Source organism: Numida meleagris, chromosome 1 (assembly GCF_002078875.1).
Source record: "Numida meleagris isolate 19003 breed g44 Domestic line chromosome 1, NumMel1.0, whole genome shotgun sequence".
Lineage (NCBI taxonomy): Eukaryota > Metazoa > Chordata > Aves > Galliformes > Numididae > Numida > Numida meleagris.
This window is the reverse complement of record NC_034409.1, coordinates 55,024,499-55,040,545: the sequence shown is the minus strand read 5'-3', so window position 1 is coordinate 55,040,545 and position 16,047 is coordinate 55,024,499. Positions and strand designations below refer to the sequence as shown.

Genomic DNA, 16,047 nt, shown 5'->3' with positions numbered 1-16,047 from the left:
TTTGGAATTTCCTTGTTTTGAATAGTTTTTTACCTGACAACATGCATAGAGGATGCTCCAGATTTGAAGAAGTCTGTGGAATCTTCAATTACAGCAACATTGCTCAAAATTCCTTTCCATATAGCCTAATAATATATAAAAATTGTGGAAGCAATAATGAACAATCCTCTAATTGCAAGAAGTATTTATCAAACAATATTTTCTAAGATATCCAAGCCTACAAATGTATTATTTCAAAGGATCCAAAAACAGAAAACTATCTTAAGAGAATCTGGAAATGTAGGCCTCACATTAGCCAATAAAATCTTCAGCATAACTATATCAAAAAAGATTACTTCATCCATGACAATTTCACCTAATCAGGCAAGGAATCGAAATGGTACAATGCTAAAAATTTACAGGCCCATTTTTAAGGTCTCTACTAACAATATTAATAATAACTTCTCACTGAACTATGGAATATGCTGTCAGCAGAGGTGGGAGCAACCTGGAGAACTTTGTGACTAGATGGATGGAATTTCTGGCACCTGGGCAAAGCAGAGAAGTAGTTCAATGCATACATTCAGTGGACGTCACTGCTAACACACAAGCTGAAATAACTGGCAGAGTGATATAGCAATTAATTATAATTAGGTTTCAGAGTTAGCTGCTCATGTCTTGAACTAAAGAGTTCATAATTCTTTTAGCTATTGCCTCAGTCAGTCGATAGCTCCAGGCAGCATTTCAGTTGCTGGCAAGCAGATTCAAGGTAATCTTGGAGCGGCAGCTTAAAACATTAGTGCATCAAGCTGCCTGGCTTGTGCCAACAGTTATTCATTGTAGCAGAGTTAGCAGAACAGAAGACACCCATGATTCGGTTGCTCTGGCACAAAACCTAAATTAATGACCAATATGGTTTCCAGTTAAGCATAGGACACTCATTACTGAGGGGCAGAATACAGAATACAGCAGCAAGGTGCCTCTTTGGCCTTGGCAACTTTTTGCTCCAGCTGTCCTGCTGCTGCATCCCTCTACCAGCTAGCTCCCCCTGCTTCTCACTTGGGCTTTTCTGCTCTTTCTGGGCTCTCAAAGTAGCACCAGTCCCTGGACTTCAGGGCAGGGCAAGGCTTTTGGAGCAGCCTACCAGCAGCTTACTAATAGCTAAGGCAACAACGGCACAGGGAGAAAATCGCTGCTTTTCTCCTTCAGACTGCTGTTCCAAGACTCTCTGGATCTTGTCCACAAGAACCACTCCAAGATCATCCAAGTGAATGACACCACAGTGAAGAACAGTTCAAGGCTGTTTTCAGCAGACTCACTGTTGTGAGATAACGTCACTATTGTGAGATAAAGATCTTTTAGTTTCTCCTCATTCTACCCTCACTCCCACCATCACAATTCAGAAGCATTTACCATAACTGACTCTGTGATCACTGTATCACTTGTATATGAAATAAAATTTGATAGGGATATGTGTAAGCTTTAGCATACTCTACTGAATTCTTAAACCCATTCAAATTAATTTTACTAACTAAAGATTATTTCTTCAAAAACAATTTGCACGATTAAAAAAAAGACATGCCTTTCCTATCATGAGAATGACGTAATGCCTTCATCTGTAGTAATATCCAGCTAAAGCAGTTTACTGAATTACCTTAATATCTTCTGCCATCTTTTTCTCCTCTTCTGTAAGTTCCACGGTAGTTGTTTCATCAGCAGAGAAGTATTTAGAAGCAGGGATCATTTTTCCATCCTCAAACTGCAGATTTCTCACTAGTACCTGACAATCGAGGGGATATGAGTTTTTATGCATCAGTATGGTTACAAACAGTAAAATGTGTGGCTTGTAGAAAAGGTGGTATGATATATATAATTTAAAACAGGCCACTCCTACTTGTCTTTCAGATTGTCCTCTATACTAATACATTTTAATCCATATTGAAAATGAATATGTATTGAGCGTGAAGCAAAACGTGAATATCTTCCCTATAGGATGGCAGCAGACTGCTAAATACCAAAGAAATTAGCTACCATTTGCAGCTGGATTTGTACAGTCTGACAATTCCACACTTCTTGCTAATTTATTCCATCCATGCTCACGTTTGTCAGATTGAGCACTTACCATCTTCCCATCATTACCAAAAATGACTAGACCATTCTTGGTTACAAGTCCGGGTCTTGAAGCACCTTTTATTGCCAGCTCTTGTCCAGCAGGCACTGAAGCATCAAGTAATGATGAGCCATAAAAAGTAACCACCTAAAAGTAAATGGAATTAAAAGTACATAGATTCTAAATATGCTTTAAAAACCTAATAATTAAGTGACAATGTTTGGAAGCTTTAAAACAATACGAAGTAATAAAATATAAGTAACTACACATGGAAACCATGTTACAATGTAATTTCTGTATCTTTACTAACCAGGACATGTAAAACTTTCCAAGCTGCCTAAACCTGCAAAGCTGCTTAGCTTTAACATTGTACATGACTAAACCAGTGCGAAAAGGGAAGCAACTTTTGTCAGTACGTGTACAAAGTGAGAGAACAGCAGAAACCTGACTGTAAGTGGTGGAGTCGTGATCTGCCTCCAGGCTGGTACTGCTAAACAGTGACTCTCACTTGGGCTCTTCTGCTCTTTCTGGGCTCTCAAAGCACCACCAGTCTCTAGACACTAGTGCAGAACCAGGCTTTTGGAGCAACCTACCCACAGGTGGCTAATTTTTAAGTAAAAAAAATCAGGATGTCAGAACCAGGAAATGTGATTTTTAAAATATTTTATGCAAGTAAAATCTGGATCAAATGTATAATAGTCTTAAAACATCAAAAGGAAGTCACTGTTCTGGGATAAAATTAGGTGTATTTATTTCTGCAAGTGATTCTAGTATTCCCAGGCCCAAATTTCTTTCAAAAAACCCTTCTTTTGTTATTTCAGTTGCTCACAGTGTTTCATTTTGCTGTTACATGGTGATGGTGCCCTGTTCAGTAGGGGTTTCATTACACTGTAACGCATACCTGCTTCCCAAAATGACTGTGGTTCTACCCTTGTTATTTACTGCTTCATATCATGCTTTTTTTTTTTAAGATATTGTTCTTACCTTTCTTTTAATTAAATTAATCTATGATTTTAAAAATTATATGCAGTACCAAATGAGAGCTCCTCCAGTGTAATTCACATCTGTATTCACCTGTATGCAGACAGTTTTACCTTTTATAACAGAAAACAGCCACAAATGGGGTGTGGAATTTACAGAGCATACCTGGTCATCTATTGTTGCCCATGCTCCAGGTACTTTATCATGCCCTCGGATCCAGTTGTGCAAAGCTGCTGCAGGTTGATCCCAGGAGACCTAGGAAATCAGGACATACCACCTAATTCTTCTCTGTTTAGTTACAAATCAAGTTATTAATGCTTACCACTTCACAAATTTTTCCCTCGCTTTCTTTCAGCTGTTAAGAATACAGAAAGGGTCTGATCTAATATAGAAAGATCAGTGATCTCTACATGGCTAATTATCAAACACCTATCAAATGGGATGTTCTTCCTATCATATGGGATGATCTTAACACTTCTTTGTTCTGTGCAGCCTTTATTTGTCCACAGATTCTCCTTCTCATACTAATACACTGAAAGCAGCTCTTGCTACTAGGTATTCATTCATTCATAAATAATATGATGATTAACAAATATAATAAGCACAGTATAAATGTAAATAGTGTATGTTTGCTTTTCCTAATATCCAAACTATTTCTGGTAAAGAATATAGTATAGACTTTTGGTAAACAAACTAGGACAGTTATCTCCATTCAGTGCTGTATTTGAAAGTATGGTAACATAAGAACCCATGGAAGGCACAGCTGTCATCTAGCTATGTGCAGATGATCCCAAGTACATCATCAAGTTTCTAAATATATGCAACTGCTGGCTGGCAACCTGAACTTAACCTGGGTCTTCATGGAGTTATCCCAGAAATATGAGGTGAGGAAACAACTGAGTTAAAACCTACGTTCATTTCGTGTCACTGCTATTGCAATCTGCATTAGCAACAACTTTTTCTGGTGACAGGCACGTATCACAGCGTTATTTCACACTACCTCTGCGTTTTCCTTTTTCTGGATCCCTTCATATGTTGCCCCTTCTTTCGGCTGAGGTATACGAGGTGCCTTACCATCAGCAATAAGATGTACAGCTTCCACCTAAGTAAAAAGGAACAGATTTAACATTAGCTTGGTTCTCCTTTGTCCCCAGTCATGCTTGTGGCTGACAGAAGAAAATTTTCTTCTACAAGGGGAAATGGTTTATTTTCAAAACCCAGGTTTTCCAAAATCTAGGGGATCAATGTGGCACTAGTTAACGTACATATATTCTTGAAAAACTTCTTTGACAAAAGAAGTAGCCTCAGAATATGATGGGAGTATCTAGTTGCCACGCATACACAGCTGCCTAAATTAAGAGCTTAGCTAAGGACAGAATGTGGTTCTGTATGTCTGCACTCATCTCTTTCCTTTTTCTTTCTGCAAAAAAAGTTATTTCTTTCTTGAGAAAACTCAAGACAAATCTGACCCCTTGCCTTCTGCAGAAACAGGATATGCTCTGCCCACTGTCAGCAACAAATATTCTGAGGCCACCTCCTCAGCTGTCGTGAAGCAGCAGAGCTCCTCTGAAGTTTAGAATTCATCTGAACACCACAATCTCTCTTCCTAAATGTATGCATCTTGTCTATATTTCCTTTTTTACTTTTCCTCTTCAAACTCCAGCAGATGCTACTCTTTTTCTTTTAAAATGTTGCTATTTAGTACAGGTAAACATACCATAGCCTTTACTCCTTCAGGGAAGAGAAACCTGTTATACAGATCATCCACGGTATCATTTTCGCCAACATCGCATTCTCGCTGCAGAAGTATTGGTCCAGTGTCCAAACCATCATCAGCCCAAAAAATTGTAAATCCTGCTTTCTTATCTCCTTGAATTAAAGTCCTGGAGGTAAAAGAAGCCTTACAGTAAATAGAGAAAATGTGAAAGCAGACAGGGATACCCATCCATGTGTTACACATCCATTTGCTTTATGCAGACACAAAAGAAGATCCCAGCTGTCTTTACCACCAGTTTCATTGCTCATTTCATAGTCAAGTACCCAGAGCTTTGATATTACATATGTATTTTCACAAAGTGACATAAGAAAGACTGCAACTGAATCCAGTGTGTTCATCACACAGTTCATTGTGCTATTTATTTTAAAATGTATCATCAGTGGCTTAAACATACAAAGCGAAAAGCATGCAATAGCTGTGATACAGTATGAAAGATGGAAGAATCTAGACAGTCTAAATAATTCCTGTTTATTATAATAAGCTAAGCTTCATAGCTTATCTGTAGGTCAGTAAGGGAAGCAGTTGTCCCACAGCTGAAAAAGAGCTGAACTGACATTGGAAAATGATGAACACTTAACAAAACACTAATGCACAACTGTATAAGGAAAAGACATTGGGAGAATTTATATCCAACCAGATTCTCAGCTGGTCTGCATAAACATAGCACTAGTTATACAGCAGACCTATACCGATTTATATCAGCTCAGATCTGTCTCTGAATTTGAAGGGAACTCCAGCCACACAGATTTTCCACTTCTCCCTTGAAGATGCAAGTACCTCAGAATGATGGAAAATCAAATAGAAGTAATTAAGGGAGCAGCCAGAAATGTCTGCATGCAAACACCAATACCATTTTCTGTAAGACATATGGTATACGTAAGTACTCCTTTGGCAGTCCACACTGTGAGAGGATCATTTGAAATCTGGCTTATATGCTTGAAAATTCACTATACGAACACTGAAAACTACATTATTAAAGCATGCATTTGTGCAGAAAGAGGGACAAACTCTGAAGACAGCTAGGGGGGTTTGCAGTTATAATAAAAGTGAAAGCCTGCAGAAGTTTAGCTGGCCCATAACAGATCCTCCACACATTGAAGCAGCATCTCATCTGTTTTATATTATCCAGAAATACAGACAGATAACCCTAATGCTCGTCCTCAGCATTGCTCTGGCAGAGGAGAAAGTACTGTGGAAAAACATCTCTGATGCTAAGTAGACAACAGAATGAGAACTCCTGAGAACTCCTTCCTCTGTGCACCATCTCCAAGTTCCTTGTGCAGATGGCTGCCGGTGACAAAGTGGCAGCAGCTGGAAGAGGCTGTAAAGAATGGAGTGAGGAACTCTCAGAGGCTCAGGACACTTGCTTGTACCAGACACCTCTTAGACATGCCTAATTCCCACTGGTTTTCTGTCATAGTGTTTGTGTGGGAAAAGGGTCTGCTACAGCTCAAGGGCTGCAGCCACAACAGATGGAAGAAACTGTAATGAGAGCAAGGGGTGCAAGGCTGAAACATGAGAGTCATCACGAAAGGCCAAATGAAGGTTAAATTCTAGCATATTTTAAAAGCCTTAGAACAACAGCCTTTATCTGCCAAGGGTGAAAGCAGATGCTTACAGAATGAATACTCAAAACAGGGCAAGACTTCGTGACAGACCGCTGGGATACATTCCTGGTTCTGGAAATCTTTACCTCAGGAACTTGCTGAAAGAGAGTTTGTATGTCTGTATGTACACCTTCCCGTGGAATAGATCTTAATGAACTCTTTCCTCATGAAAACTTCCTTCTAGAGCTCTCTCTCTAGATGCACAGTTCCCCAGGTAAATAACAATGCATGGAGAAAAAGTACTTCCTTTATTTAGTCAAATCCTACTATCTGATCTCTTTGCTGGCTGCCTCCTCACTTTGATTAAGAGAGAATGAGCAATCATTCCTTATCCACCTTCCCATGTCTTTCACAGTTTTTTACACTGCTGGCATATTTCCTTCTCAGTGATCTGATTTCCAGTCTGAAGACTCCTAGACTCGTCTGCCATCATGTGGAAGTTGGTCTATACCAAGATTTTTCTGAGGCATTTCTACTTCCTTCATGTTCTAAGATCCTTCCCATGGTCTCTTTTCTGAACAACAACTTAGATTTTACTGCTTGCATATAGTCAGCTTTTATCCCCTTAGCTATCATTACCTTATGCTTTTTAACTTCAAATTTTACCTCCCGTTTTCTGAATCTCAATTTGCTCACTTACATATTTTAACACCTTAAGCTCCTTCACCTGGAATACCAATATAAGTCTTCTGCTATGGCATTCTCTTTGCTTAGCACCTTTTTATCTCAAACACCTATATCACTCAACATACCTCCCACCTTTAACACATTTGAGAAAACGGCTGTTATTCCATTTTGTGCCTTAAAAGCTGGCCCTTTATATCTTTTACATCTATTTTGTCAGACTTTGTGCTCTTTCTTATTTTACCGATTTGGACCGAAATGCCACTTTTTGAAGGATTTCCTTGCATCTCTAATGGTTTCCTTTACTCTCTGTTCAGGTACTTCAGCTTAAGCATTTTTTCCATTGTGGGTCGTTATTCAAAAAACAAAATACGCTTTTGCTTTGAATTTACAGCACGGAATCCTTAGATAATCATCATTATGCCTGCGAGATTATTTTTGTTTTTTTAATATTTAGACAATTTCTCATTGAATTTAAACATTATGATATGGACATTTCTTTCGACGTAGGAATGCTACATCTGAGTCCACTGTGGTCATCACTGCAGTTTAGTTCCTTCACAATAACATTTTGAATCTAGTTTTGTGCATTGCACAGGATGACAGAAGTTTTTCTTCTTGTGGATTCTTTCATCTCTTTTTTTCCCTTCTGTGAAATCTTGGGACTCTGCATGAAAACATGTTGTGACAGTTACCTACTGTTTGAGGGGCGCTTACTGCAAGGGTACCATCCTGCCTATGGAAACTACAGATTGCTGATTTACCTATGTGAGTAAAATACACAAATGTACTGACCACATCACTGATCTTCCAAAAATGACAGCTGCACTTGTGGTGGAAACAACACTGAGTCTCTGGTATGAAGTGCAGTTCATGATCCAAATCCTCAGCTGCTTCAGAGAAGTTGTTTCAGAGCAATTGCAAGTCAACAGAACTGTCTCAGGTTTACATGAATAATAGATCTGGCCCGATGTCCTAACAGGACATACCTGCAGTTTTGATGACCAACATGCAAAAGCTTACCAGTTGATTGCAGAAGCTCCTCGGTGGCGTGGTAGGATGGATGGATGGTAAATAATTGAGCCATGTTTTGGGCAGTCAATGACATCCATTGGGATGAACTGTGTACAGAATGGAAGGACATTTAGCTCTGCTCCAACCGATTTGTAGGCTGCAACTACTTCCTGGATAGGCTTGCCTTTAGCTCTCCATCTGGGAAATTTAAAAACAGGAGTGCCGTCCTTCTCTGCTGCCAGTGCTGAGGGACAAAAATATTTTTTCTTTAATTCACATGTTCACATTTTGTGTTAAAAATTCAAACTGAAATAAGTTGTTGCATGACAACCAAAATAGATCATGGAATGTATTATAGATTGCCGTTTGTACTGCCCTTTATGCTGTTTAAATAAAACTTTATACTCGGATAAATTTGATTAATTATGTCATTGATTCTCATTCCTATAGCTTGTGTCATTCTCAACTTTAATTTCACTCTCATGGCCTGGGTAATAAGAATGATGAATGCTATTGAATATTAAATAACGGCACTTCATTTCTCGTCTGGTCATTACATTTGCCTGCAACTGGTTCAGCAGAACTTAATTTTACATTTCACATTTGTATGTGATTACAATTACGTGCTTGTGTCAGCAGCAATTTGCCATGTGGTTCAAATAATTACAGATGTTAGCAGCCTTCAGTCATTTCTTCAATATTCTGTTTACTGATGCTTTCTGGATATGCTCCCATTTATCTGTGAGACACGCAGCTACACCAAGAATTTGGCTCAAGGGTGAGAAAAAGCAACTGCATTACTGCAGACAGAATCTTCAGATGTTTGATGAACTCCACTGTACATCTGCTTAACAGACCATCACAGAGAAGACAGTACAGTCAATCCCTACATCAGTTTAGCTGGATCTGTAATAGGAAGAAAAGGGAATAAAGAAATTTTACCTAATTTGACTTCTATTTCTAAACACTTCCTGGATTTCCTTCCTCTTTTTCATTTCTGAAATTGAATTTTGAGTTTGACCTGAAACATCATTAGCCAGTTAACTTAGGTCTTAAGTAAATACTTACTGAAGTATCATTCCATACAGCGCTTTGGAAGTTAGCATGCACTGGAATTGCTTTTAGAAATAAAAATCATAGCTGAATGAGGATATAGAAACATTAGAGAATTTCATTTGTGACTTAAGTTGTTTGGATCATCAGAAAGTAAAAAAACAATGAAGTCTTAGGAAAGCCACATTCTACAGCTCAATTAAAATGGTCATGATGGAAATCAGTGGAAGATTTGTTGAGTTACATCTGCTAGTATCAAAACTGTATAATAATAGTTTGTATAATGCAACCAACTATTATGGTATGCTTCCACAGCTGGATAGTTACATTGTCTTTTTCTAAACTAATAGGTATCTCCTATAATGTTTCCAATGTATGATTAATTCTTTTAATGAGGTTATAGAATGCAACAAACTCAAGAGACATCTGGGAGTGCCGCAGACCAAGTAAGAAAAATCTACATTTGATTCTTCCCTCATTCTGTAAAAACATGTCAGGAGCCGAACAGAAAAAAAGTCATTTGAGACAGCTCATGGAATGTAGTTTTAATTTCTGTTAATGCATAAAGGTAAGTACTTTCTTAGCATTTGTTAATCCTATTAACTCACCATTTTTGTGGCCCTGAAAAATAAGAGAAATTTACAATTCAGATAATGACTTCAAAGCAGCTTCTTCACCATGCTGTGTTCTCCTGTATGAGTTCAATTCTGAATAATTCTACAGCAACTGCTTAGAAAGTTCACAAAATCTTGGCAATGTAAAAAGAAAGAGCAAAGCCTTCTCTACCCTTTCCAATGAGTTTTCCTTAGTCCAAATGGAAGAGAAATAGGCTCTGCAGGTATACTGCTGCATACAAGCTTGTCAGAAAGGGCAGAAAGCCAAGGATAAACAGTCTTGGCTCCAAGCCTTGAGTGTCCCAGACAGCACCATGGAACAGGTGACAGACATTTGTGCTTGAGTGCAGGCTCAGCAACTATATGCTGGTCCTTCTGAACAGGATGCTAATACATCCTGTTAAGTCAGGAGCTAATCAAGACTATTGGACTGCTCCTCAAACCTGCTTTTACATATTTTGATTATTGTTAAGATACAGATCTAGTTCAGGATGGTACCTCTACGTGTACATTCAAATAAGGTACCTAGATTAATTTATTGTTAAAAAAAATATCATTGCATATGGCCTTGCATAGCTAGAACCAATTTTTAAATACTCACTAATTATCAAGGTGAAACCAGCTCTGGGACTTGTGTTTTCATTTAAGCATAGTTCTTGTGCTGAACCCAATGTATCAAAGGCAATATATGCAAGTCACTCCCATATAGACATCTTCTCACCGCAAGGCAAGTTTGTTATGTATGCCTGTAACGTCAGCATTTAGATTAAGTACACTTACCCAAAGGATCAGCTTGTCCATTCTTGTCAGGCACAGTGAAAACTCCCACAACTTTGTGGCCCTCTTTCCTCAGCTTGTTATAAACTTCTTGTCCAAAAATACTTTGACCTATAAGGGCTAGCTTTAGCTTATGCTGGTATGCCTGATGAAACGAATTAAAACAAACCATGTTATAGGATGCAAAGTATTTATGTTGCTGCTTATGTTTCTCTTTTGCTCTTTTAGCATTAGTTTTGATTTATCATGGAATAATCTTTCTTCATTTGAAGGAAAAGCAATCAGTTTTTTAGATAAGCAACAGGCAATGTTTAGTTCCGTGAGACCACACTGAGCATAAAGTATCATCAGATACTACGTTTCTGTATATTGGTTTCCCATAATTTTCATTAGACAGACTCACTGCTTGCTACAAGCGGTATAGCAGGCTCCATTATCTTACTCCTAGCCATAAGATATGACATGAAATGAAAAAACATTTTTGAAACAAGTACATAAAACGTTTTCTCTTGGTATAACTTTGGTGCCTGGAACATGCCCTCTAATTGCCCATAATTAAATGGTAGCATATAATTTGTGGTTAACACAGATACACAAAGAAGACAAGCTTGCATTGTTCCTACCAAGTTAAAGGCAGTGATCTTTCATTTGATCCCTCCACAAGGCAACACTGCTAAATACTCAGTGCCTTCGCTGGACTTTCCCAGCCTTCCGTGTCTGCTTCTAAGTTCAGCGGATACAAGCTTTTAAGCTTCTTCAGACTAAGCAGATACCAAGAGCTGCTCCAATTTCTGATTTTCAGGGGAGTGAGAGTAGTGACACTACTATGATATTGGAAAATCACCTACTGCTACTTTATTTAAGCTCTCAAACCCTGAGAAAAGTACTAATTCCTTTAGACTCCTCAAAATCTAAAGAGCAGTCTTCTGCAGAATTCCAGCTTTGAGGACACTCTAATTTCAATTTGTCCCTTTCTGGAAAACATGCCAGCTAAAGCACAGCATACGTTTTCTGGGCTAGATGTAGCACTTATGTAAACATGAAGAGCAAAGAAAAGTGGCCCAGATTCAGTGAATCTGCTTCAACTTTGAAACTGTTCCAAGAGGAACTGAATTTTACTGTGAACTCTACAAATACACTGTCATGCTCTTCAACATAACCCAAGATCTTGTAGAATCACAGAATCATCTAGATTGGAAAAGACCTTCCAGATTCAAGTCCAACATCAACCTGACCTACAAAATTCCATCACTAAGCCTTGCCCCTTAGTGCCACATCTACAATCCAACGAACCTCCTCACATATGCCTCCTTGCTTCCTTCCTGCACAAGCGTTCCTGAGGGTACTGAGACAGGTGGACACTGACCCGACAAAACACAGCTAATTCTTAACTGGATCTACTCACAGATCTAGTTCTTTGTACCACCATGAGCCCTAATGCAGGTCCAGCAGGGTGCAAGAATGAGCAGAGGGTGGGACTGCCCCTGCAAGTGCTTCCTTTGCATTTTTCAACTTTTAAAAAACAAACGGACTAGCAGACCTGGCTAGGAAGGAAAGCTTCACATAGAACAAACAAAATAACTTGCCTCCCCCAAAGTTGAATCTGACAGAAACTACTCCTGGACTCAGACCATTAAAGACTCAGGCTTTTTCTTAGGAGGCCTGAATGAAAGGTGGAATATAAATCCACATCCTCATCTTCATCCTTACCTTTGTCTTTCCCAACTGGACTTTGACTGCCATTTTTTTTCTGAATGGCTCACTAGATGCCACAAGCTTGGAAGGATAAATAGGAATCGAAGCACTGTCTGAATATTTTAACCACTGGTATTAGTGCTGTATGTTGACACTTACACCTTTTTCTCCTTCCTCTCTTCCCCTTCTTATGAAGGCTGGGACATAAGTATACCTTGACAAAGTGGGTTATCGACTGGATACTAAACAGTCTGGATTGCTCATCAGATCATATGACAAATGTCCTGAGAAACAGGTTACTCAAAACTACAATCCATTTGATCACAATTCATTTCACATTTGAAATACTATGGATGAATCTTGCTGTTTTCAAGCTGTTTTAGTTCTGCAGATGGCCTCAGAGAAAGGGCATTACAAAACAGAAGGTTCCACTACAAGAACATGGAAGCAATCTTGTTATTTTATGCATACCATTTTTATATAAAGCAGTAGGCAGTAACTATTTGTCCAAAGGCAGTATCTTCCATCAGAATGAAGCTGCATAGCCAAACTTCCCTGTACTACAGCATTAGTCAGCATGCTTGCAATTGGAGTAGTAATAAATAATTGCAGAGGTGAACATATCTCGGGCTGTTGCAAAATAGATTTTTACAGCTGGATGGTAGAAATCCTTTGGGAGACCGGTGACATTGGTATTCCTAACCAGTGCTGCAAAGTTGGTGGTAATGCCTAAAATACATCCACTATTTCGATGACATTAGTAAAGACAAGTCCCTGTTCTGAATTTCAAAGAGCACAAGTTAACCTTGCAATTTTTATCTGGCAAGGCCCAGAGGATGCAAGCAGACTGTATAACCAGTGCTTTATGACCAATATTTTTACTTTTACAACAGAAACACTGCTGCCTTATCAAAATCAGTCATCACATTTTCCTAATTGTTTAGTTATTTTAAGTGTAACAGGCAATACGGGGAAAGATAAATGTGCTAGCTCACTGAACATGTTTGGCATGGTAGGAAATCCTCTGATCTCTGTACAGAGCCAATTTACAGCGGGAGCCCAACCAGTACAATGAGAAATATTAAAGATAGTCCAGATATGAGTTACTTCTACTTTCATCCTTCTGTTAACATCTCTCAGAACACAAGACTGGAAGTTCTCTGCTTAGTTAAAATCCAGTTCTCTGCCATCACAAATGGCTGTGTAGTACAATTGCTTTTACAGATGTATTCAACCTCCATTCTAAATTAGTTTTACTCGCTACTATACTCTATTGCTTTTTTGATACTTGGCAATCTTCTTGCAATTTACAGTCCAAATTTACCATCACTATAAGAGCAACTTTCTCTCCATTTATTCATGAAACATGTAGCACATGTAATCCATATTCCTAAACTTAACTCTTAGTTCATGTTTCCCTGTGAAGAAGTCCAACTATCACGTTACATGGAACTGCATACCAGTTCCAGTTCCAAGTCATAGGTTGCTGTAAATCAACATCTTTTCACTATGTTAAGTTACACTTGCTTAATTCATGTTAATTGTGGAGCTAAGTCAAGAAATGGTGAGAAGTATAGAGAACATAGTCACCGAAAGGCTGAGGAGTTAAGACTGTAGATGGGCTCAGAAAGCTCTATTTCTTAATGGGATTGCACAAAAAGATCAGCCCGGCAAGAAATCAACTCTGCTGTCTCGCGTGCATAGAAAGTTACTCAGATGGAAACTGAATTCAACTGCAGGATGGGTCTTGCAATTGGGCTATGACTGGTGATTCCTCAGTTACTTCTCCAACGAATGGTACGTGTGCATTGTGTGACTGTTATTAACATCTGGCTTAGACGTGGCAGTTTGCTTGTCTCACCTTAACACATGCTCTGTCATCAGCAGAAAGCGGGAGCCAAACTCACAAGTCTGTTGGGCTCAGGGGAAGAAATCCTATATGTGGAAGGTCTTGCATGATCAGACCACAAATTCAGTCCTTCATTTTTTGTCTTATTTGAAAAATGATAATTGATTCACTGCAAAAAATCTAATAGCCAGCTCCTATCTTACTTTGGAAATTCTCCCCAAGCACTTTTACCTAAGATGAGCTAGACCTGTGAAAGTGGAAAATCCCTTTTGAAGAATTTAGTATGAACAAAACACCCAATTAAAACTATAAAGTTCTATAAAATTACACAGAAAAAGAAAGCAGTTTGGTGTTTTCTTTCTTACCAAACTGCTTTTTCTTTCTTACAGAAATGGCATATTTGGGGCAGGATACCATCGGTACCATTCACCATAAAGCTGCAGAAAGGACCTCTTTAAAGAACACCAAAACAATGTTGTTGAATAAGGTGATGGATTACCACTGCATTATCACTGGCACATCCAAAAAACAAACTTGTCACTGTTTCTGTCAGCAACATTAGGAGTTATATCGGATTTTGTTTGCAGTTCCCTGGCACACTGTGGATATATGATATTCATCACTAGACACTTTTATTTTCATGGGAAAGTTAATAGTCACATATAATCACTTCTTGCTTTATTTCTGCAAGGATGCCCAATTCCTACTTATGGGAAACAATGGAGCTCAGGTGGTTTGGAGAGATCTGGCCTTTCTTCTGTTAGTTCAGTAATCACAGGACAATGGGGTTAATACGACAGTGCTCCCAAAAGATAAGTTGGTGCTCACTCTACCATAATTCTGTTGTTTTTGAGTTCAGCACTGCATAGAGAAGCAGCCAAACAAATGCTGGTAACTGTTCTGTCAAATTCTACTTCTTAAAACTGGGAGACAAGTCCAAGAGTTACACATTCTTCTTTCCTGAGAGTCTAATGCTACAAAACTTTTGTCTAGAAGAATATTTATTTCATAATTAAAAATCATTTTCTGTTACTGTCTCCCATACGTGTGCATACCCATGTAATGGGTTATCAATTTTTAATCAAATTTATTGAAGGTGAATGTTTAATAACTGCTACTTTGACTGTAAAGCTACCAAAAAGATTGCAATATTTTATTTATTCTCTATAAGAATGCAGTGAAGCTAGTAAATATTTCAATATGCTGCATCTTGTCAAGATGAATTCAAAATTGCGCTTCCTTTGAAAGCAGCACTACATCGGGATTTCTGCTGAGGATCCCCTGCATGTGCTAAATTCCAGTGCCTTTAAATAGAATCTGAGCGTAGGGCCTCCCTCCCTCCCATTACACATCTACGGGCTCACAGCAGTCATTCATTCTCATCTGTTGGCCGTGCTGACTGCATTTCGTCTTCGCTCTCTTTATTCTGAGCTTTCCATGCAGAGCCCTTAAGAGGGCTGCTGTCCTTGCACTAAACCGAGCAAGCACAAAACACAGAGCGCTCTCCAGGAAAGAACCCCAGCCTCAGCTTGCCAGACCTAAGCATCTGGACAATTTGGACCGGGCAGGGCACTTCGGGGCATTTGTACGGTCCACATACTGAGGAGGACGTAGAGAACAGCTCGGAGCAAGCGCTCGGAACTGTAAGAACCTGAGCCAGGGGCCGCGGAGGCACTTAGGCCGTGAGGCAGAGCCACGGCCACGAGAACAGTCCCCCGCCCGGGGCGAGGTGGCAGCCACAGGCTCCCGCCAGGCCGGGCCCGGGGCCGACCGGCTCCCGCCAGCCGCATCCCTGCGGCGCCCATCTGATGCCTGAGAGCCGGGCGGGATGCTGCCCCGGTGCCTACCGAAACCTCTCGCCCGCCCCGCGCCCGTACGCGCCGTACAACCCCCCGGCAGCGAGGACGCGCATCATCCTCGACCCCCGCCCGCCACGGCTCGGCTCGGCCCGGCCCCGGCCGCCGTCG

General features: G+C 39.6%; 1 protein-coding gene across 2 annotated transcripts in view; it reads right to left on the bottom strand.

Moving 5' to 3' along the window:
- ALDH1L2 (aldehyde dehydrogenase 1 family member L2) overlaps positions 1–16,047 on the bottom strand; it is a 29,646-nt gene that overhangs the window by 13,445 nt on the left and 154 nt on the right. Inside the window, exons 2-9 of one of the 2 annotated variants that reach the window (XM_021386952.1) lie at positions 10,540–10,681; positions 8,102–8,336; positions 4,788–4,953; positions 4,071–4,172; positions 3,236–3,325; positions 2,102–2,236; positions 1,634–1,759; positions 34–125 (exon numbers count right to left, since the gene is read on the bottom strand). In XM_021386952.1, the coding sequence (XP_021242627.1) occupies positions 34–125; positions 1,634–1,759; positions 2,102–2,236; positions 3,236–3,325; positions 4,071–4,172; positions 4,788–4,953; positions 8,102–8,336; positions 10,540–10,681 (1,088 nt within the window). The remainder of the gene's footprint in view (positions 1–33; positions 126–1,633; positions 1,760–2,101; positions 2,237–3,235; positions 3,326–4,070; positions 4,173–4,787; positions 4,954–8,101; positions 8,337–10,539; positions 10,682–16,047) is intronic. The other variant, XM_021386962.1, reaches the window with a different exon arrangement.